The sequence below is a fragment of the Triticum urartu genome, chromosome 1A (assembly GCF_056163025.1).
Source record: "Triticum urartu cultivar PI428250 chromosome 1A, HENAU_Tu73, whole genome shotgun sequence".
NCBI lineage: Eukaryota > Viridiplantae > Streptophyta > Magnoliopsida > Poales > Poaceae > Triticum > Triticum urartu.
This window is the reverse complement of record NC_141873.1, coordinates 369,065,696-369,088,025: the sequence shown is the minus strand read 5'-3', so window position 1 is coordinate 369,088,025 and position 22,330 is coordinate 369,065,696. Positions and strand designations below refer to the sequence as shown.

Genomic DNA, 22,330 nt, shown 5'->3' with positions numbered 1-22,330 from the left:
ACTTGTGGTTGCCTCATGTAAACTTCCTCCTCTAACACACCATGAACAAAATCATTCTGGACATCCGACTGTCGAAGAGACCAGCCACGAGTAACTGCCAAGGATAACAAGAGGTGAATCGTAGTGTGCTTGACAACTGGACTGGAAGTATCCCCCGGGTCCATTCTCAATTATTATCAAGCAATCCTACAACTATTTTTCTATTTTATTTTTCTTTCCTTTTATTTTATTTGTTTACCTGTCACTACTAGATTTGATACTTGCAACTAGCAAGAAAAGGGGAGTGACGACCCCCTTCCCTTGTTGGGTGCAAGGATTTACTTTGTGTGTGTGCAGGTACTGCTTACTTTGTTTGTGTGTCGTCTCCTTCTGGTTCGATAACCTTGGTTCTTTACTGAGGGAAATACTATCTACTACTATGCTACATCAACCTTCCTCTTCGAGGAAATCCAACAACTATCACAAGTAGTAGACGACAATTAGGAGCTGCCCCCAGACGCCGCCGGCTGCCACCAAGGCCATCGACTCTAAATTCGCTGAGGTGTGCGTGGTGTACAGGCCAGCCACAAGAGGGGGATGTCAGGAGATACGGTGCTGCCGCGACACAATCCATGACGTCCGGAATCACCAACCTTGACGTTGGCTCCTCGTCCCATCTCAGTTTGGCTTCATGGTAGATGTTGCAGATGCCTTGCTCCTAGGCACAATGCGGCTGTTTGCAGAGACCCCCTTCGGTGCTCCAGCTGTTTGGAGAACGGTCATCATGCCCGTGAGTGTCGTAACCCCTGACGTCTACTCAGCTCGCAAGTGTGCATGCCTTGTCATGTCGCGCCTCGGCATCGAGCATCTTCAAGCTCCAGCTTTCTATGAAGGTCCGATGAAGTCCGCGCTTCCCTCTGAGGCGCTTTGTCGTTGGTCTTGGGCATCTCTTGTCTCTAGTATCGCTAGCTCGACTGCCATGTCTGATGTGGAGCTACAGTCTACTATACCAGATCAGTCCAAGTTGCTGCGATGCTTGCTGGCGTGTGTTTGGAGCTTTCTGGAGTGGGTGGAGGCTGCTCTGGGCAGGCTCTCCCTTGTGTGGGCTATGTTGCCGACTGCTCCCACGTCGCATCTCTTGGTGTTTCCCGTGTCGATTCCGCGGAAGACAAGGGGACAAAGCTCTTCTGTTGTTTCTCCCCTCGTGTTGGGGTCAGTTCTTCGTCATTGTTTGCCTTGCCGCCTATGCAGTCTACTGCTGAGGGAGAGGTCATTGTCGTGGTCGTCGCCCCTGTGCTTTAGATCATGCCCGACTTTCAACAGCTATGCGTGAGACCTGTGCACTTCGCCTCTGTCTGTGGAGCATATGGAGGCCGACTCGCCAACGACCTTGTATGAGGGACATGATTCGCGTATGTCATGTGAGCAACTAGATGCGCCTGAGTCCGTCATATCGGTGGTACATGCGGATGATGATATTGAGGCGGTCGGTATGTTGGCGCCCAGCCAGCCGCTCGCCTTTGTGGATCGTGGAGCTTTCGACGTTGCGGTCACCGACTCACACATGGCCGTTGGACAGGTGGTGTCTGTGCGTGACAAGGTGATGAGAGTCTCTTCCAGATAGAGCTTCACATCTTGCTCGCACGTTTGAAGGCGTCTAGCCTTGGATCTAGCAAGACGATTATGGAGGAGGCTCTCATGAGCAAAAGAAATAAGAGTGAGGCCACAGGAAGACGTCTGCAACTGCTTGATGGATGATCATCAGTCTCTTGGGTTGTCCTTATGTCCTGGCTTGCCTCCATGGATTTGGTGGTGCCTGTGGTCTTCAGCAGATGTATTCCCGTTGGGGGTTTCTTTGCGATGTAGCAGCATGGGGGTTGGTGGTCGTTGCGTGTTGGGTTTGATTGTCGGGCTGGTTGTGCACTTATGGAGTTGCATGCTCTCGGAGTAGTCCATATATGGTGGGTTTGTATCGGTTTTTGCTCGGTTTTCTGTTAATTAACTGGCCAATTCTCTTCTGCTTAATTAATCGATGAGGTAAATCTTTGCCTTCATTTCGAAAAAAAGTATGAGACTAGTATTTTGTTTTTGTCGGCTAATATGAGCCTAGTATAAAATATAGCAAATTTGCCTTTTGCAACGTGATTCGTTTGTAATAAAAGAACATCCCAGATTTCTGATATGAATCATTTCTACGGAGGACATTGCCTATTCTGATTAAGCTAGTTATAATATTTATCTGATAATCTGTTAAATAAGAAACTGAATACAGAATTATTAGCATCATTATGTCCTCTTCACTCTGAGATCAGCATTTCTGGTGAGTTGAATGATTCTGGTGTGCCGTCTCGCTGATATCGTATCCATTACATCCTTGATCATGTCATGTGTTACGTTTCTTCCGTGTATTACATAGTGTCGTTTTCACTGTGAAGCCTTTTCCAGTGAACGATACCCTGAGATCACTGAAAATATGCCCCCTTTGATGCTTATGGTGATACTTGTTTGTTTGCGTACTTTTGCAATAGCCCCAGCTCAGTCATTTTGATTGTGCGTAACTCGCAATTGTTTTCCGAAAAGATATGCGTTTCAGTTATGGAAAACTAGAATGCTCTTGCTCTCTCAACAAAGCACGAAGATGCTCAAATCTCTCTCATCTAGCCCGCACCATATAAATTTATCGATAGCTCTTCCCAAAGCCCCTACTTTCTTGCAAATATGTGGCTTTGTATTTTCTTGTTTTTGTAAGAAATGTTCAGGCAAGGCTTTCGCCCGCTAAAGTCATTGTAAGAAAAAACGATCACACCCGTCGCTGCTTTCCAAACTGAAATAATCAAAAAAAGTAAGTATATGTAGCTAATCATATCTTTAAAGTCGCTGAATAAAATTTAGTAGTAAAAAAAAGTTGCTGAACAAGAACTATATCTAGTAATTAAGTACTGTAGTTCTGAAGAAGGGAGAACCAGGCCAACGAGAAAATGCTGAAGCCGGCCAAGGACTTGATCTACTTGTCTCTGCACTCCAGACACAGGTTCTGTACTATAAATACTTCATTCCAATGCCCAACTTTCCTACAACCCCAAGCGAAACGAGCTAACAAACCTTAAACCATGGAGGTCTCCACCCAGGTCTTGCTACTTGTGTCCGCTGCACTGGCACTCTGTCGTGCAGCTGCAGCACGGCCTGACAGTGCAACAGCAAACCTTGACGCAGCCACAATGGCCGCGCAAGAACTTGACCGCGTCGCGTCGCTGCCGGGGGCGCCGAGCTACTCATATGCGTTCAAGCACTACTCCGGGTATGTCACGACCGATGAGCAACTCGGCAAGGCGCTGTTCTATTGGTTCTTTGAGGCTATGGAGAAGCCTGACGAGAAGCCACTGGTCCTATGGTTAAATGGAGGTTGCTAACTAATTAACTAACTGTATTTTTCCTTGAAAATTCAGAAAACTTCATGGGAGAAAGATGTATGTAATGTAGCTGTACATTGTGTGCTTTTGCAAAATTTGCAGGACCTGGGTGTTCTTCCGTCGGGTTTGGTCAGGCGCAGGAGCTCGGGCCATTTCTTGTGAAGAAAGATGTGCCTGAGCTGGAGCTCAATCCGTATGCCTGGAACCAAGGCAAGTGCAAACCAAGACTAACATGTTATACTTACAAACAATTTTCATACCAATGGAAGCATGCATAGCTTACTGTCAGATGAACTTTCAGCTGCCAACTTGCTGTTCCTGGACTCTCCAGCGGGTGTTGGATTTTCATACACGAACACGTCCTTCGAAATAGATCCACCGGGAGACAATTCCACGGGTATGCAACACAGATATATGTTTCCTCTTCCATATAAAAACAAGGAAGGGATTTCTTGCCAAGATAACATGACATTTCTTTCATCCTTTGTAGCACACGGTTCATACGCTTTCCTCGTCAGGTGGTTTCAGAGGTTCCCCCAGCACAAAATGAAAGAGTTCTACATAGCCGGAGAGAGCTATGCAGGTTTGCCACCTTATTCATAGATAGCTAGATGGTACTAGTAGATACGTACTCTACTCATAATCTGATTTTTGCTCATTGTAATTCTCTTGCGACTCGATCGCTAGGACATTACATTCCCCAACTTGCCAATCTCATCGTGGACGAGAACAAGAAAGCCTCCAGAGAAAACTACATCAACTTCAAAGGCATCCTGGTACACACATGCAGCTATAATAAGTCTCAAGAATGTTAGCACTTAGCAGTAACTTATAACTAATCAAAATGAAGTGCAGATCGGGAACGCGTACATGGACGGGGACACGGACCTGCAGGGGATCGTCGACTCGTCGTGGCACCACGCCATCATCTCCGACACGCTCTACGCGACCTACCTGAGGTCCTGCAACTTCAGCGCGGAGGTCCTGTCTCGCGAGTGCGAGGTGGCCCTGGGCCAGTTCAACGTCCTCCACGACCTCATCGACATCTACAGCCTCTACGCCCCCAACTGCGAGCGCGGGTACCCGGACTTCAACACCTCCTTCTCGCCGCAGATCGGACCGACCACCAGCCGTGTAAGCAAAGCGTCCTCCTTGGCTTCGGCCCAAAAAGTTTCAGCCATTTTCGTCTCCTGATCGACCGGTCCGCGTGATCAATCTGCTCATGCACAAAAAACAGTTCGATCTTCTCAGGATACCGATGGGCTACGACCCGTGCACGCAGACGTACGCCACCGAGTATCTGAACCGCGAGGACGTGCAGAGGGCTCTGCACGCCAACACCACGGGCGTGTCCTACCCCTACTCTCTTTGCCGGTAACTTTTCTCCTCCTAGCTGAAATGCTTGGACTCGGGATCATGTCATTTCGGTGGCTGAACTGAAATACTGAATATTGTTCCGCTTGTTTGCAGCGACTCTATCAACGTTCTGTGGCACGATTCGGACAAGACGGTGCTTCCGATCGTCAAGAAGCTCGCACAGGAGGGCCTCCGCATATGGATCTTCAGGTAGGGCATCTGACTTGTATTTTTGCCTTTAGGTTTTGTCTTCGCCTATAGAAGTTCAAGGTGGAAATAAATACTTGGTGTCATTTTCCGTTGCTCTTTCGGCTGTGCAGCGGCGACACGGATGGGAGGATCCCTACGACGTCGACGAGGTACACGCTGAAGAAGCTCGGCCTGCCCATCAAGGAGGACTGGTCGCCGTGGTTCACTCACAAGCAGGTACTGCTGCTGTTTTAACTAATTGGACAATCCCATCGACCAGTTGCTTCCAATTGGTTGCTAAACAACCTTATCAGATCTTGTATAGTAGTATGTCGTTATCTCACACGTTACATTTGTGTGTTTTTTGGTTGCAGGTTGGTGGATGGAGTGTGGTGTACGATGGCCTGACATTTGTCACGGTGAGAGGCGCCGGGCACATGGTGCCAACCTCGCGGCCCGAGCAGGCGCTGGAGCTCTTCAAGCACTTCCTCGCCAACCACAACCTCCCCTCCAAGCCCTTCTAGAAAATATATGCCATGGTTGATTCGCACGTTTCCTGAATAAGACCTGGACGGACGTGGTTGATTTCATGGTTGTGTTACTAGCTAGCTCTGCTCTGCTCTCTACGCTGCCTCTAGTTTCTAATCCAGCGGGATCTAGGATGGATTTCATTGCAAAACACAACTTGTAGAATTTGTGGATTTTGTTGCCAAGATCAGAGGATGGACGGTGTTTTACTGGCTATGATGCGGGCATGCGAAACCGAGATCAATGAACCCATCCAACGCTCTGACCATTAATTCCAACGTGATTGGCACAACGGGCTAGGATAGGATCGTGCGGTACAAGTGCTTCTGCATCCACGATGCCATCGGCCAGAATCATGTGGCGTCTTACCTGCCAAACAAGGGGGAGGCAAAAGAACAGCCGAAAAGTTCCAGGCGCTGCAGCATGCCATTTGCCATGGAGTCGCCATGCATGCACCGATCGCCTTTTTTCCTTGTTCCGGGCGACGGCAGAGAGAGACAGGCAGAGCGCAGGGGATTGAGCTCACGAACACGATGCCATGTGAAACGAAACGAAACGAAATGAATTCTGACTAGATTTCTGGGGTGTCGGCGGCTCCGGCTTTACCATATCAATCTACCGTGGCTGAGGTGGGCGACGGAGGGGAGAGAGACGAGCGTGGGTCGATCGCAGCGGGGCAGAGACCCGCGCCGGAGTGTTGAATGAGCCCCTGTTCCGGCTGTTCCCCTTCTCCCGTGCAATCATGCTTCTGATCTCTGATCGGCTGCCTCATTTCATTTGGGCTCCGGTCAGCAGGCCAGGTGCACGGGTGCAGTCGTCTCACATGGCTACACTAGCCATGGTGCGAAAATCAACGGTCCAGACGCAAAAAGACAGATCACGAATGCTGCACGTATGTACTACCGCGAGGCGGCTGTGGGGGCCAACTGACTGCCTCTCACGCCGGCCGGCCGATCTCACTTAATTGGTGATTTTAGATGTCGAGCAAAGAAAAAACACCGCAACACCTCGTACCACAAAATCCATATATAAAAAATAAATTAAACATGTGAATGCAAAAAAAAAAATGCGTGCATGCAAAACAAAAGATATGCATCAACAAATTCCTACTTATCAGCAAACCATTAATATACTAGATCGCCAGCGGCCGCTTGTACCCTGCACCAAGCATACTAGGGTTTCTCCTGCCTCCCGCCAGCATTCTCACCGGTCTACCTCGTCTTATGTGGCCTTAGGACCATAAAGCGCAGTGTATCCCGGCTCTTGCCTCCGTTTTTTACCGTTTTGATTTTTTCTTTAGTTTTGCTAGAGTTTGTGTCCTGCTCACATATGTGAGGCGACGGCGGCGGCTCTCTGTAGATGGAATAAGGTCTTCCCCGCCTAGCCCCATTTCAGTGGTGTTTCTAACATCGTCGGAGGGCATGTGGAGGTTTGTCTCCGGCTGATCTCGTGGGATTCGGTCAGCGTTCGTCTTTGATGGATCCACGTGGATTTGGTCTTCGTTGATCTGTCTTCGTGTGTCTACATGTTAGGTTCCTCCGATCTATACTTCTCTTCTTCTGCAGCGGTTGTTGTTCTGGTGCGCTAGTCCTATGGAGTCTTAGCACGACGACTTTTCGACTGTTTACTACAACAAGATTTAATTGCTCGGCTCTAGTAAGGTACTGCCAATGATGGCGGCGCCTTCGACTCACTCCAGTGGTTGCAGTCGTCGCTAGGTGGTCTACGGACCTGGATGTGTTTTTTACTTTTGGTGTTCTTTGTACTACCTTAACAGCCGATGAATACTACATCGGAAGTTTCCCTCGCAAAATTGAACATAGTATGCAACATAATAAGTTTACACAACAATGCAATAACACATTTGCAACATGAAGCAATCCCTTGCAGCGGACACCAACAATACTTGTATTGTTTGTCTGCATGCAACAAAACATATTTGTGCTTGCAACATATCGGAACAACATGTGCAACATAAAACAATCTCAAAAACTGCTAACCTCACACGATCCACATCTGAGACACCAACCTCGCAGCTCAGTTTTGTCGATGACGTATTTGGATCATCAAAGCCACCCATCACTAGATCTACAAGTCCAAACCCATCAAACACTCCGGTGCACCATCTTCCGCAAACTCAAAGGCAAGAAGAACTCTTTCAAGGCTCAACGGTGCGGGTCTAATACCTCTTTGTTTATCTACACACGGAGGAGGGGCCCTTGTGGAAGATAAGGTAATGATTTCGTCATAGAGTAAGAGAAGAAGACACGCAAGAGTAGCACCATGACCAAAAGAGGCAGTATGGAGGAGTTAGGTAGGTAGCATTACCATTCTATGACATTAACCGAGTGGAGTTTCTCTGGAACTATGTATCACCACGAGCTTCTTAAATTTTCGCTCTTTACATGGGGTACACATGTTATTTATATTTTTTAGGCCACGTTTGAAGCAAAAAAAATGTAGAAATTTGGGAGGAGTGGATTCCTATAGGAAAATTTGTACGGGGTTATTTGGATCAAAGGAATGGCTCACCCAAATTCTTATGGAACGGGGTAAACAATAGGAATTTTGGAGGAAAACTACCATGAGGTAATACATTATGTTTTTCTTCTCCTTTTATCAGTTCATGCGGTTTTTCTTATATGGTATCAGGGATTTCGTTACCGGACAGAAAATTTAAGTTACCACCCGGTAACCATGTCTCTTTGTAGCCCATGAGAAAACGACTTTCCGAGCAAAAGATACCAACTTTTTTTTTATTTTGAATGGATTTTGGGCTGATTTAAAATTCACTCAAAACAATGGTGTGGTATCCTTCCCATATTTTCTGGTTATCATGCTGCCCCACGAGAAAAACAAAACAGCATTTGGAAGCCAAAACCTTGTGTTGTATCCAGACGACAGTTTGAGAGAATTCATGTACTCCCTCCTTCCCATATTCTTGGATGTATTAGTACTCAACACGAAAATTGGCGCAGTTTAATTGTTATTGAGCCATCGTACATGCGTTGAGAGGTAGGCATCCATGAGAGACCCAACGAGATTTTTTTTCTCTTTTCAAAAAAATAGGGACGGTTAGCGGTTAATGTAACTAAACGAGAGAGAAAAAAAAGGATATGCGCCTTAGATTATGGGATTGCATGCGCAAACTTACATTATGGGATTGCACGAAGACTTCCCTATGGTCATTGACATAAACAAGCCGGCTCCAGTGAGCGGAGTCTGGTGGTAATAGTGGTCGTTTATTGGTCTAAGGACCTCGATGTAATTTTTACTATGTTTGACGTGCTTTGTACTTCTTATGAACTTTTATAATATATTCAGATCATTTTCACCCACAAAAAACTTCATTAAATTTGAGCAAGTTTACACAAAAATATATCAACATGTGCAACAACAAGTTTGCTTCTTTAGATTTATTATGAAATATGTTTTTATATTATATATATTTGTTACTGAAGATCTTAGCAGATACTCCCTCCGTAAAATGATACCTTTTTTGACACTGCCATGGACTCTACCGAGGGAGTATTTTTTAGACTTGATCAGACATTAAAAGCCCCGCAAAAGAAAATTTTAAAAGTTTGATTTAAGACAATCCTAGAACTTTAGTTATTTTGAAACAGAGGAAGTGCTCCATACATTTGCTTGGTCAGAGCTCGATGATGTGTCGCACAGAAGGAAAATGGTCCGGCAAAACCTTTCTCCTCCGTCAAATTTTCAGGTCTCAAGTAAGTATGCATGCAGCATCCCCTACGTCATGCTATAAGCACAGTATAAGCAAACTGTAGATATGTATGGACGTACGTAGGTGGACGGCAAAGAGAATCAGAGTGTGGTAACTGGGAAGTGCGTGCGCAGGTCATGATGCGCCGCATGATCCGCTCGGTTTGCCCTGCACGCCATAATGGTAAGACCGATGTTCTGCTGCTCCACTGCTGGCTGGCTCTTTATCCCTGTCAGCCACTGGGGACTTCAAAGAAATCAAACCAGCATATGCGAAAGTTTCGGCAGGATGGACCAATGCTTACCAGGGATAGTTAGATTACTCTTTTTCTTCATACAATGAACCATGCGGAATCAGGGTTTGTCTGGAATGTAGGAATATTAAGTCTCATGACAGAGTATATTAAAGGGAATCCAAAGGTCGGGAATGTATCATTCGTGCTCGTCAGTTTGAAGGCTGCTAGTCCTGGATTTGGAAGGGTGATTGCTTGCCTTCTAATGAGGATGGCAATCAAGAACAAAAGTGAAAAGATGGACTCGGACCTGCATCCTCAAGAAGAAGTCACTCAAGCGCAAAGGTAAGAAGAATGACGTCATTGGAAAGGCGCACACGGCTGCTTGATGAAAGATCTTTGGTCTCTCGGCTCGTCATCATAGTTTGGGTCGTTACTATGGTTTTGCTTGCACATTGTTTTTTGTGAGGTGTTCTCGTTAATGATCCTACTGTGTTGTACAAGTGTCAACGGTTGCGGTTGTTGATTGTTGGGAGAGTTTGATGGGTTGCATTTGTAGCCGTGCGGTTTCATACTTACTGAGTAGTTCTATGATCAAATTGTATCCGATTTTTCATAAAATTGGACAATTCTATTCTTAGTTAATCGATAAGACAAAACTTTTACATCCATTAAAAAATATATTTGGTAACACCTTGAAGAAATCTCAGGAATTTTTCTTTGGGTAGGTCCATGCTATGTCTGTTGTAACACAACAGAAAATTTCCAAGATTTCTACCTTTTCTCTGTAAAACCTACATAGGTCCAGTTTACAAAAAGAACATCTATAGGTTGATCCTCGCCATATTGTGGTGCACCATCTTTGTCAAGGCTTTGTTGCAAAAGTATTGCAACATAGTGGCAGGTGTTTTCCCCTCGTTTTTATAGTATTTATGCCAATGATGTCCACATCATGTACTCAGCTCCTAAGTAGTATTTTAATAAAATTGTGATTGTCCATTTTTTTTTGCAAAAACGCCAAGGCTTAACACAAACTGTTAACAAAACATCTTTATAGAAATTGAAGAAAACATTCAAATTCTTGGCGGTCCCAAAGTCTTCTTCCTCCTGCATCCATGGCGTCATGCCATGAGCAAAACTCAATGTCGTCTATGGGCCTCCGTCTCGGTGGAGCAAACTTGTTTAAACCCCAAAGCTTATAAAACCAATGGCTGGGATGTCGTCCATGTAGACTTGAAGACTCTGGTGGCCACGATCTGCATAACAGATCGTCGCCCCGGGAAAAAGAACCCAACGAAGAGGGCCTCTGGAACGTCCCAGTTCCGGCCAAATGGAGTCGGAGAACACAAACTTCACACGCTCCCCGATGAGACCGAGCCTGACCAACCTTCGTAGGTCGGAACCAGAGGCGAAGGACCAAAACATACAACCATATTGCGCTCCACAGGACAACGCGACCGAGACAAACCTACAGAAGAAAACACCAGACCCGGAGAACCAGATATAAGGACACACTATCCTCCACGCATCTTCTGGTGATACAAAGAAGCATCACTCAAATGGGGACGAGGCAGGGATACTTTATTCCACGGCGGTGACGACATCATCGTCTCGCCACCACTGAACGGAGACCTACCTAATACCCTAAGAGAAGGAAACTCCGGCTCCCATTGGGCCTCCCCGCACACCCTCACCAACAAGCCGATGGAGGAGGATGATGGCTAGGGGGACCCTATATCGCTATTGGGGCTGGGTTAGTTCTGCCCATATAAACTGTTGTAATAAGTTTGTATAAATTTATGATTGTTGCATCCAAGGAAGTAGAGGCTTGAAGGTTTTGGCCTACTTTTTAAAAGGAAAAAACTACTAAGGTGTTTATTGCAGAGAAAGTATAAAAGTATCACAAGGAATTATATAGGAATCTTGGAGGTCATGTCCCACTTATTCAAGGGGTTTCGTAAACAGTTTAGAGCATCTTCAACCTTAATGAGCTAATTCAAGTCCCTATACGTCTGTGGATGTGTCCTGTCAGTGATCGAGGGCGTCCGTTTTGGGCCTCCATTTGTGCATGCATGCAACCATATCCACTGCATCCTCCCTAAATTGTCAGGTCAAATGCATGTGATTGGTCGGGATGAAGAAAGAGAGAGGAAAAATGAATAAATAAAGAGAAAAGGTGGTTTGGGATGGACGGATCCTACGTGGAGGGATGCCCGGACATCTCTATATCCTCCCGAAACTACTGTACACACGATGAATTAGCGGACGAAAAGCGCACGACATTGATGATCAACGGCTGTTGCCCACTGAAAGAAAGAGATGCATGGCTGCAAGTTCTTGTCGTGCATGAATCGGCCGCCAACTATCGTCCATCTAGCAGTGCTCATATCCTCCCCATACTTGGTGTGGCTATGGGGATTTATGGATAGCCGGGGCAATGACGACAAAATGGGGGTCCAGTTGAGTGACTTTTTTCTTCTTCTCTCTCATGTTGTATAAATAGGCTTAATTTGGGGTAGAAAAGTAATCACGGTGTTTATCCAAAATTGCTTGTCAAAATGAGGTTAATTTCTGCCATTTACTAAGTGAATTATGAATATTTTGAACGGTGTTTTCTAGAAACTTTGAAACTTTTGACCAGAGTTTTATTGGAAACTTTGAAACTTTTGGCCAGAGTTTTATTGAAATCCTTAATAAGTGGTTTTATCATAAAGTGTTTGTTAAATTGTACTCAATTTTTACCAGTTTACTCAATAGAGAATAAACTTAGTATGTTCATTTTCTTCTATAGACCTTCACAAAAAAGAAGCATTTTGGTTGCATTTGTACTTTGGGTTGATGATGTGGACTCTTAGGACAGAGAAAATGACCTGATACTGCCCATGTGGCGGCCACTATGGGTGGGGGAAGTGTTGTCGGTATTGAGCATTGAGGGGGTATTTTGGTCGGTTTTGGGGTCAAGGGGAGTAATCCGAAATTGGCAAAGAGTTGTGGAGGGTAATACAAACTTATCTAATTATCATTTCAAAGGATCTACTTTACATAAAATTTCAATTTTTATATTTGACTAAAATTTCAAAATTTATTTATCAACCTTTTTTCAGATTAGCTGACTTCACCTTTGCTTCTCCCAATTGTTATGTTTTCTTTTGTAATGACTCATTTTCCTGATTGATTTTTCAATCTTCTATGATTGCTGAGCTCCCACGAAATCACTGCCACATCATCGTTAAAACTACCTTGAGTGCGCAAGCCGCTTGCCGAATCTTGAGAATTTTGACATCTAGAAGCCAAAAAATTCTGTAATAAAATCGACTGTCGAAACCTAGACATTTTGCAATAGTGACTAGTGAGGGACAAAAAATGGCTTCTATTTCATTCCTGTCACTATTTATGCCTCGTTTCAGTTTTCTACGACCTCCGTTTGTTTTAGAGGACAAGGCCTTGGTTTTATTTCATATCTTGTTAATCTGACAATATACAAGGCATGGGAAACCCAAGGATGAAGCCAGGCAGATATTACTTGCACCATCGTCAATACTAAGCAGCATCGACTGATTAGTTAACTGGTGTCAATGGTGTTAACTTGATCTGTGGTGGTCTCGTTGATCCTTGCTGCACCAACAACTTTTCAGACTGGAGACGATCGATATTGAATGCTGAGTGTAGCAGACTGCAATCAAGCCGCATCCAACGCAGTGTTTGCCGGTATGTGATGTACTTACTCTCAGCATTACCATGTAAAAACCCACAGTAACTTGTCTCATAACCCAGGCTCAAAAAAAGACCAACCAGAGGCGCGCACTGTAGAACTCTGCGGCGAGTCAGGCATGCAAAAGGAATTTTCACGAGCGCCCGCCCAACAAACCCGCACTGTTTGCCGCCCACGAGATCGACCTGCATTTTCTACCCACTAGGATGGATGACAAACAAGATGAGCACCACTTCAGTGGTTCTTGGACACTTTCTGTTCTTGTTTTGACTACTGAACATCGTTCATGCATGCTCTCTCCACTCTCAAGTTTACATTGGGGGGCATCGATGTCCGAATCTCTTTGCCCTGCGCTGGCGATGTTGCGCTCGTGGATTGGGCTCTTATAAGTATTCGGTTAATGGCGTGTTAATCCCGGGTACTGGTGCTACTATGTACTAGGAACACATTCTGCAGTGAGTTCAGATGGACCGAGGGAGGAGCAAGCGAGGCGAGGCGCGGCAGGGCAGGCGGGTGTCAGCGGCGAGGTACTTGGGCATGCAGCATGCTTCCCTTTCCTCGCGTCCTGTTGTGTGCTTGGGGTCAACACCTCTGCCCCAAGCTCATAATTATCCCCCCTCTGCGGCAAATGGCATGATCACATCTGAAGACGCCTGAGCAGCTGTTTCGTCTCCGACCTTTTGTCTCTTCCTCCCCCTCCCCCCCCCCCCCCCCCCCCCCTCTCTCTCTCTCACACACACACACACACACATTTCTCTGTCATGCAAGGAACAAACTGCACTGGTTATTTATGGAGAACCTCCTCGCTTTGTCGAGCGCTGGAGTTCATATGCAAGTTTTGGTCCCATGCGTGCAGGTGCAAGGGTCTGTGTAGACTAGAGTGAGACTAGAGTGCTGCCTGGTAGTAGTGCCTAGCTAGCTAGCTCTGAAGAGTGAAGAAGCCAGACTTGTTTCCAATCCAAGGTGATCTTGGGACATGACAATGGCGGCCGGGAGAGATCAGAGGGTGGAAGGGGTGAGGCAGTACAACAGGTCCAAGGTGCCCCGCCTGAGATGGACGCCCGATCTCCACCGCTGCTTCGTCCACGCCATACACACTCTTGGAGGCCAGTACAGTACGTATAGGCAGCAAGCATGCCCCTCTAAGCTCACTTCATCTCTTTGCTTTGCTTGCTTTCTCTCTCGTTTGTGCTGTGTTCAAGCTTGGCTAGGTGTTGCTAATTATCTGCTGTTATTTTGCTTGTGCAATGCGTGCGGATGATTCAGGGGCTACACCTAAGAGGGTTTTGCAGCTGATGGGGGTGGCAGGGCTCACCATATCTCATGTCAAGAGCCATCTACAGGTTTGCATGCGCTTGACGATGCTTACTGGTCTTCTTATACAATGTTATCCTCTCTTGCTGTGTGGTTGATATGCGGTGCGTGCTTGTTAAAAACAGATGTACAGGAACATGAGGGGTAATGATCTTGACATGATGCAAGGTATGCGCTACTAGTATGAGATGATTGATCATTTTCCTATAATCATCATCAAGTTTGGTTTGTGCTTTATCTATAAAGCGGGGCGAGAGCCTGTTTCTGGAGAATCGTCATGAACTTTTTACGAGATGATTAATCTTTTTCTTTGACAGGTTAATTAGGCTACCATGAGCTAGATTAGGCTATCCAACTAATGCTAACCTAATTAACCCGTCAAAGAAAACAACATGCAGTTTTCCTCTCTTCTGCTGACAACGCAACAATAAGCTAGCTGCTACACGAGAAGCACGTCATTAGGCTCATTCTCATGTCATAGATACATGTGCATGCATGCCTGGCACACTTCTAAACAGCCATCTGCACATTCTTTGTGTCCTAAAGAAAAGCCACAATTAATTAAATGGCAAGCAAAAAATGCTACAAGAAGGTGGTACTTTTATTCTCCATGCATGCATGCATGCATGCATGCAGCAATGAGCCAAAAGCCTAAGCAGTTCTACCAATCTCTGTTCTTGTGATGGCCAGGCATTCAGCAAATGGATCAGGAGCACACATTCGCAGGAGGAAGCATGGAAGTTTGGACAGATATGCAGCAAGTTCATCATCATGGTGAGTACCGCGATGGACCCTATTGCCGGTGCCACTCTCCAAAGCATACAAAGGGGTCACTGCTCCACCACCCCCAACTGAAAAGGTCATTGCCTTTCCTCTCTCACTCTTTTGATCCATGTTTTGCCAATATCCCTAGCCCATCAGTCACATCATGAACCATTCCTTGATTCTTTCACCTCTTCCCCTCTCACATGACTAAATGAATGAATGCATGATGACAAGGGAACAGCAACACCTGTGTTGACACTGCACAAACTTTGCATTCCTTCTGCATGCTTGCTGCATGAGGGCTCCATCGCATGCATATTCCTACCTAGGATGCCTAGAGATGCATACTGTGCTCATGTTTGGTACATGGGCGTCTGCATGCCTACAAGTAGAAAGTGAGGTAGCTTTCAGAGACTGTAGTATACTGGCGCACTCTGGTAGGAATATCCAGAGTAAAGAATTATTGACCAGCCTACTTTGGTCACATCATCACTGCCTCTTTTTTCTCATTAGTATTTTAAAAAATTAATTTCCCTTTAGAAACTATACTATTGGTTTAGCTTACATTTCTTTCCAAAATTTATGGCTTCACTCAGCTCCCTAGATAATCATATCTGAGATCCCTTTACCCTCAATCCAGTTTTTATAACCCAAAAAACGCTTCTGGAATTTTTCGAAAAAACTAACATATTTCTTTAAATTGGCATCAAATTGTTATACCTATTTTAACGGCGCTGACGAAAAAGTACTCCCTCCATTTCAAAATATTTGAAGTTTCAGGTTTCTCCTAAGTCAAGCATGTATAAGTGGTAAAGTCTATTGAAAAATATAGCAACATCTGAAACTCCAAATCAGTTTTTCATTAGATTCATAGTAAATCATATTTTCATACTGGGTAAAACTGTGTCTGCCATAGCTTGCCACAAAACTTGTTTAGGCTCGTCAAACTTTTAACGGTTTAAAAGTTATCAAAAAATATGAAATAAATATGGGAGCATCTCTCTAATGTAATAAGATGATCTCGCGGAGGGATTGTTAAAATATGCATTTATGTGTCCTCGGCAAAAATAACAAATATTTCAGCTCACTGCGACATAAATATATACTGAACTATTTTTTTCTTTCCAGGACACATACAGTAGTATTTTTATAATCCCTCCGTTGGATCTTGTTATATCATAGATGTGATGTTTTAGCAGGATTTTTGAGAATATTTCATATTGTATATATTTGATGTTGTAGATAATAATATATATTTTTATATACATGGTCAAACTTAAAGAAGTTTGACTTAGGACAACGATAGAATTTCAAATATTTCGAAACGGAGGGAGTAATATTTTTATGTTTACACAGTCGGCAAATTCCTTACCAGGCTCACCTCACCACTCAGGCATGTAAACTCTACCAACAAGTAATGGAATCACTATGTTGGTTATATTTGCAAACCTGGAGGCCAAAGGCCATGGAATAGACCTACTCTTTTCTGTTTTCTACTAATAACTATCTCACCGTACAATTTGAAAATATGACATTTTCAATATGTATCTGTGCTTAATAATCAACTAGCAATGGTATTACATTACGCGTTCCAAATTAAACTGAAGAAAAGTAATCATGCCACCATGCAGGCCATCCGAGATGGAGACCGCACACGAGGCAGGAGCGAGCCCCCAGGAAAACTTGGCCAGGGGCCAAGGAATATGCGAGAGGGACGTGACATCGGGCGCGTACGGCCTCGCCGCTGCAGGCCAAGCATACTACTACAACTCCCACTGCATGCAGACGACGACGACGACGCACGAGCAGGGCCACCACCTGCCGCCGCGCTCCCGGACATGGCAGCGCACACCTGCAGCAGGCGGTGGTGGCGAACAATCCGCTCGCCCCGGCTGCACGCCCGCGCCGCGGGAGACGGAGCGGGACCTCGCCGCGCCGAGGCGTGGTGGTGGTGGTGACCTCGCGCCCTACTGCGAGGTAGCATAGCCGTCTACTAGCCCGTCTCGTCTCGCTGAGCCCGGCCCACCGCTGCAAAAGCGCTTGGGACGAGTCGCATGCGCGAGCGGCGCGTGGATCCTTGTGGCCCATCGAGCCTCGCGTCGCCGGTCGCCATGCATGCCCTTGTACCAGTTGGTCGCTGGGTCGATCGATACGCGGCAGCGTGCGTGCGTGCGTGCACTGAGGCACTGACAGAAGTGCTGCGTTTTGCAGGAGCAGGGCGGCGAGCTAGTCCACGGCCACCACGGTATCGCGCCGGCGAGCCACAGAAGGCCGAGGGAGGCGGCGGCGGCGGAGCGGGCCGACGGCGGGCTGTCTCTGTCGTTGGCGCTGGAGCTGGACTCGGGGCGCCTCGGCGGGCGCAGCGTGGGGCAGTGCCGCGCCGACGTCAGCGAGCAGGGCAGCTTCCTGACGTCGTCGTCGGCGAGTCTCAGCGGCTCCTGCTCGGGGCGGTGCCGCGGCGGAGTTAGCCTGGACCTGTCCCTTTCGCTGTACAACTGACTCCGGCTAGCTAGCGAGGGATCGAAAGTATGTATGCGGGTTTCCAAGAGATGGCGTACGTATTGGTGTACCGATCCTCCTGTGTGTGTGTACATTTGGACGTTTGGAGCTTCACTCCGATGCAAATTTCCTCGCGGGCGGGCCGCGGTCACCGCGCGCGTGCACGTCGCGCACCGGAACTAGTGGCGCGTGCTCTGCTCCCCTGGGCTGAGGCTCCCCGCTCCCGCCCCGCGCTGTGGGCACGCAACACGTGGAGCGCGAGTTCCACCAGCATAGGGATAGCAATGGAAGAGAGGAGTGAAAATTATTTTTGCGGGTAAAGTGGGTATTTATTCCTCAAAAATAGCGTTACAGTCAGCTAATAGAAGCTCTTTGACACTCTCTGGAACCTAGTGCAATCAACAAGCGGTGCTACATCTAGATCTCTCTACATTTGTTAGACTATGAACAACACTATTTTGATTACGATATATTTTCAGCGAGACAAACCCACAAGCTACACGAGCTTCTTGATCTCTGTCATCAAATGTCCATAGGCAGACCGGTCAAGCGAATCATCCGTCAATGCAGCAATAGCAACTGAGTTATCTGACTGGATCACCATTGGTAGATCAGAGCATTGCACACTCATAGATGAAAGCTGCTATACACACGACGAAATTGCAGACCACGCATGCACGATCCAATGTGGCAGCCCCAGCAGTGAGCGTACATGCAGAAGGCAATTTGTTTTTTCTGTTGACTGATGCATGCACAGTGTATCGTTCACATGTCGTGTAATCTGTGTCGTCTGTGAAGCCATTTCGCTCATAGATACCCCTTCAAGAATCATGCTAACCTCCGCTTTCAGGGCATCTTTACAATGGAACAAACATCTGTAAGCTCAGAAAATTACTGAGCTATCGGAGTTTCGGAGAACTATACGAGTGCCTGCCTCACCAGGCTCTTTCACGTAGTAGTTATAGTGGAAGAGAGGAGTAATTAGCTGGCCTTTCCTGTAAATCTCCTCTTTGTTTTTGTGAGGCCACGAAATCACTATATATAATAATAAAATAAAGGCACCCCTTGCGAAAAAAGGCACCCTTAGCAAAAGTCACTCATGTGACAAATGACGAAGTGGCCGACTTGTCGCAATTACAGAGTTTTGGTGAAATTTCTTTTCATACGCAGAGGAGATTGATGAGTCTACTTATGTTTTCTTTCATTGATTTAATTTTTTTAAATGATATATCTCTCATACTGTACGTCCAAATCACAAAATATTTTCACATTTGTGTTTCTAGCGTCGAGATCTTTTAGACTATATCTCATGTTGATAGGTTTCAACGAATTTTGTTGACAAAAGTTATGCTCTAAAACTGTCCAAATTTGTGCTTCAAAACTGCACTAACTAGTGCTTCCAAACTATACTAACTGTTCTTCACTTTTAAGAAAGCACAGTTGTGCATTTTTACGCGAGAAGCACATCTATGCTTCACTTCTTGTGGAAGCACAATTTTCCTTTTGCACATGTGGAGCGCAATTGTGTTTCACTTTGGGGAAGCACAGAAGCACAACTGTACTCTCATGCAGAAGCACAATTATGCTTCATTTTTCTGGGAAAACACGGTCGTGCTTTTTCACGTGAGAAACACAATTATGCTCCAAACGAAAGCACAACTATACTCCATACCCCTAACATGAAAAAGGTGAAATAATCGAACAAATAGAAGGAAAAAAATCATAAAATTAGGAAAAGGGGGGAAAAGAAAAAGAGAAACCCCGAAAAAAACTAGAAAATAGCGTTCTGGTGGGAGAAGCACTAATGTGCGACACGTGGCAACGCTGGGTCACGCCACTTGGTATGGGGGCACTCCCGCGCTAGCCATGGGCTGACATTCGCAAATGCACTCTCAAACTGAAAATAGTCCATGGATAAAGTAAAGTCGGGGAATTTTAAGAAAACATTACAAATTTGAAACATATCTATGAATTTGAAAAAATACAAGAATCTGAAAGAAGTTCGTGAATTTGAAACAATAGTTCTCGAATTAGACATAAATTCATGAATTTAAATAGATATTTGTGATTATTTTTTAAAATAATGAATTTGAAAATTGTTCACAGATTTCTAAAAAAATAAAAAATAAAAAAATAAAAGTGGAAATAAAAATAAGATAAATAAGAAACAAAAAAGCAAAAATTCTGGTCAAAAAATAGAAATGAAAAGAAGAACAGCAAAAGCTTCCCAAAACTGGATGAGCTTGTATTTTTTTTATCAGATGACTCGGATGGGCTGTCTATTTGGCGACACCTCTATTTTGGGAGCAACTAGTTAACGAGCGGTTCGGGAGCGCTCCCGCAAGGGAAAACCAGTTGCGCGGTTGGTTCCCGGTTTTCCCTTTCCGGTTTCTGGTTTGGTACGTTTTGCAGTTTGATCCTCGAACTACCTGAATTTTCCGTTTTCCCTTTCCGCGCGAAAATACAAAAAAATACCGGTTCGCGCGGTTGGTTCCCTTTTTACCTTCCCCGTTTCCGTTTTTGTTCCCATTATATTTCCGGGTAATGGAGATTTATGGGGTAGTTACGGGCGGGGACTAACAACACTATGAAATGTCACCTTTCAAGTAAAGAAAAAAAGCAACTTTTTAATGTAAAAAAGCAGTCTTCAGAATCATTTAATCGTGCGGCGCGTTGTACGTCGTCGTGTGGCATGGCGCCTCCGGCGCGGGTGAACCTCCGGCTCACCTTCGGCTCGTTTAATTTTCATAAACATCTTGAAGGGGGGGGGGGCATAGGTCGAAGTGCGTCTTGGTCGTGCGGCGCGTTGTACGTCGTCGTGTGGCACGGCGCCTCCGGCGCGAGGGAACCTCCGGCTCGCCTTCGGCTCGTTTAATTTTCATAAACATCTTGAAGGGGGGCATAGGTCGAAGTGTGTGTTGGTCGTGCGGCGCGTTGGTCGTGCGGCGTGCTGGTTCGTGCGGCGCGTGTTTAATTTTTATATAGCAGGTTGTGCTGAAGGCACGGGTTTGAAGCATGTGTTTGAAGCATGTGCTGAAGTTTGTGCTGAACGTTATGCTGAAGGCACGGGTTTGAAGTAATTGCAGTCACGTCTGTTTACGAGCTAGGTTTGTGCGTGCATTCACATGTGTGTATACTACGAAGGCATTGGTATGTTGCCTGCAGAGGCACGGGTTTGAAGCATGTGAAGTCACGTGTGCGTAGGAGCTAGCCACGGTTGAGGCGTTCTTGGTATGTGTGTGTGTGGATATTACCCGGAGGCATGGTGACCCAGGGTTTGGTGGCACAAAGGCCATTTAACCTCTGGAGCCACGGGAGGGTGGTCACCAGAGTCACGCGTAAGGCTATGTGTGTGTGTGGATATTGCCCGGAGGCATGGTGACCCAGGGTTTGGTGGCACAAAGGCCATTTCACCTCTGGAGCCACGGGAGGGTGGTCTCCAGAGTCACGCGTAAGACTGTGTGTGTGTGTGTGTGTGTGTGGATATTGCGCGGAGGCATGATGACCCAGGGTTTAGTGGCACAAAGGTCATTTCACCTCTGGAGACACGGGAGGGTGGTCTCCAGAGTCACGCGTAAGGCTATGTGTGTGTGTGGATATTGCCCGGAGGCATGGTGACCCAATGTTTGATGGCACAAAGGCCATTTCACCTCTGGAGCCACGGGAGGGTGGTCTCCTGAGTCACACGTAAGGCTACACTGTGTGTGTGGATATTGCCCAGGTGCATGGTGACCCAGGGTTTGGTGGCACAAACGCCATTTCATCTCTGGAGCCACGGGAGGGTTGTTTCCAGAGTCACGCGTAATGGTATGTGTGTGTGGATATTGCCCGGGTGCATGGTGACCCGGGGTTTGGTGGCACAAAGGCCTTGTCACCTCTGGAGGCACTCGATGGTGGTCCCTAGAGTCATGTGTAAGGGTTCGTTTTGGGAGTCAGTGTTGTTATACAAATAAGAAGAGGCATTGTTGTTTATAGTTTACTGGCACTCTCTGATGATGTAAGAGGCATTGTTGTCGAAATACTTCTCTTTTCAACATGAACACGCAATTTCTAACTACATTACATAGAAAATGTGAGTTATTGATAAAAAAATTTGTCACGTCTAGATAGAATTAGCCTCGCGGACTAAATCAAAAGTTTTAGTCTTCATTTTTGCTCATGATCTTGCTAATCTCGTCACCCATTTCACTAGCTTTGACTTGATTCATCTCGCTACTTAAGAGAATGTACATTGCCTCTGCCCTCCAATCTTCGACCTCATCCTGTGAAATTTTGCCGAGAAGAGAAGTATATTATTAGAGTTTGTGCATATAAGTTGTTTATAAGTAAATCTATATAAAGTTACTGTCAAATCTTCCAGGTCTTGGACAAACTTTTCACCATTGTAGATGAATGCAAGCTTTAAAACAGCAAATGTTGATTCTCCCTTTTTCTACCACTGGAACATCTTGCACGGTATGAATCTGCCATCTTGTACGCATGGGAGTCATTGTTTGTCCTAGTATGGTGTTGAAGACTTCTTTAAACCTAGGTACCTGGGAATATTTTATTTTGTAATTAATTGTTTTTGTATTGCAACTTGTAAAACTGAAAAATTGTTATGTATAAATGCTTACGAT

At 45.7% G+C, this 22,330-nt stretch overlaps 2 protein-coding genes across 2 annotated transcripts; both read left to right on the top strand.

Moving 5' to 3' along the window:
• Positions 1–3,089: 3,089 nt before the first annotated feature.
• On the top strand, positions 3,090–5,458 carry LOC125533785 (serine carboxypeptidase-like 34). Its single transcript, XM_087538244.1, has 10 exons — positions 3,090–3,381; positions 3,492–3,599; positions 3,691–3,786; positions 3,880–3,972; positions 4,077–4,165; positions 4,245–4,523; positions 4,627–4,763; positions 4,860–4,955; positions 5,066–5,171; positions 5,309–5,458. The coding sequence occupies exons 1-10, from the start codon at positions 3,090–3,092 to the stop codon at positions 5,456–5,458; spliced, it is 1,446 nt and encodes a 481-aa protein (XP_087394370.1).
• Positions 5,459–13,934: 8,476 nt separating this feature from the next.
• LOC125533774 (uncharacterized) lies at positions 13,935–17,964 on the top strand. Its single transcript, XM_048697132.2, has 6 exons — positions 13,935–14,248; positions 14,400–14,476; positions 14,573–14,615; positions 15,138–15,306; positions 16,844–17,189; positions 17,424–17,964. Exons 1-6 carry the CDS (start codon positions 14,110–14,112, stop codon positions 17,709–17,711), a joined length of 1,062 nt encoding a protein of 353 aa, XP_048553089.2. The 5' UTR covers positions 13,935–14,109; the 3' UTR covers positions 17,712–17,964.
• The last annotated feature ends 4,366 nt before the right edge of the window (positions 17,965–22,330 follow it).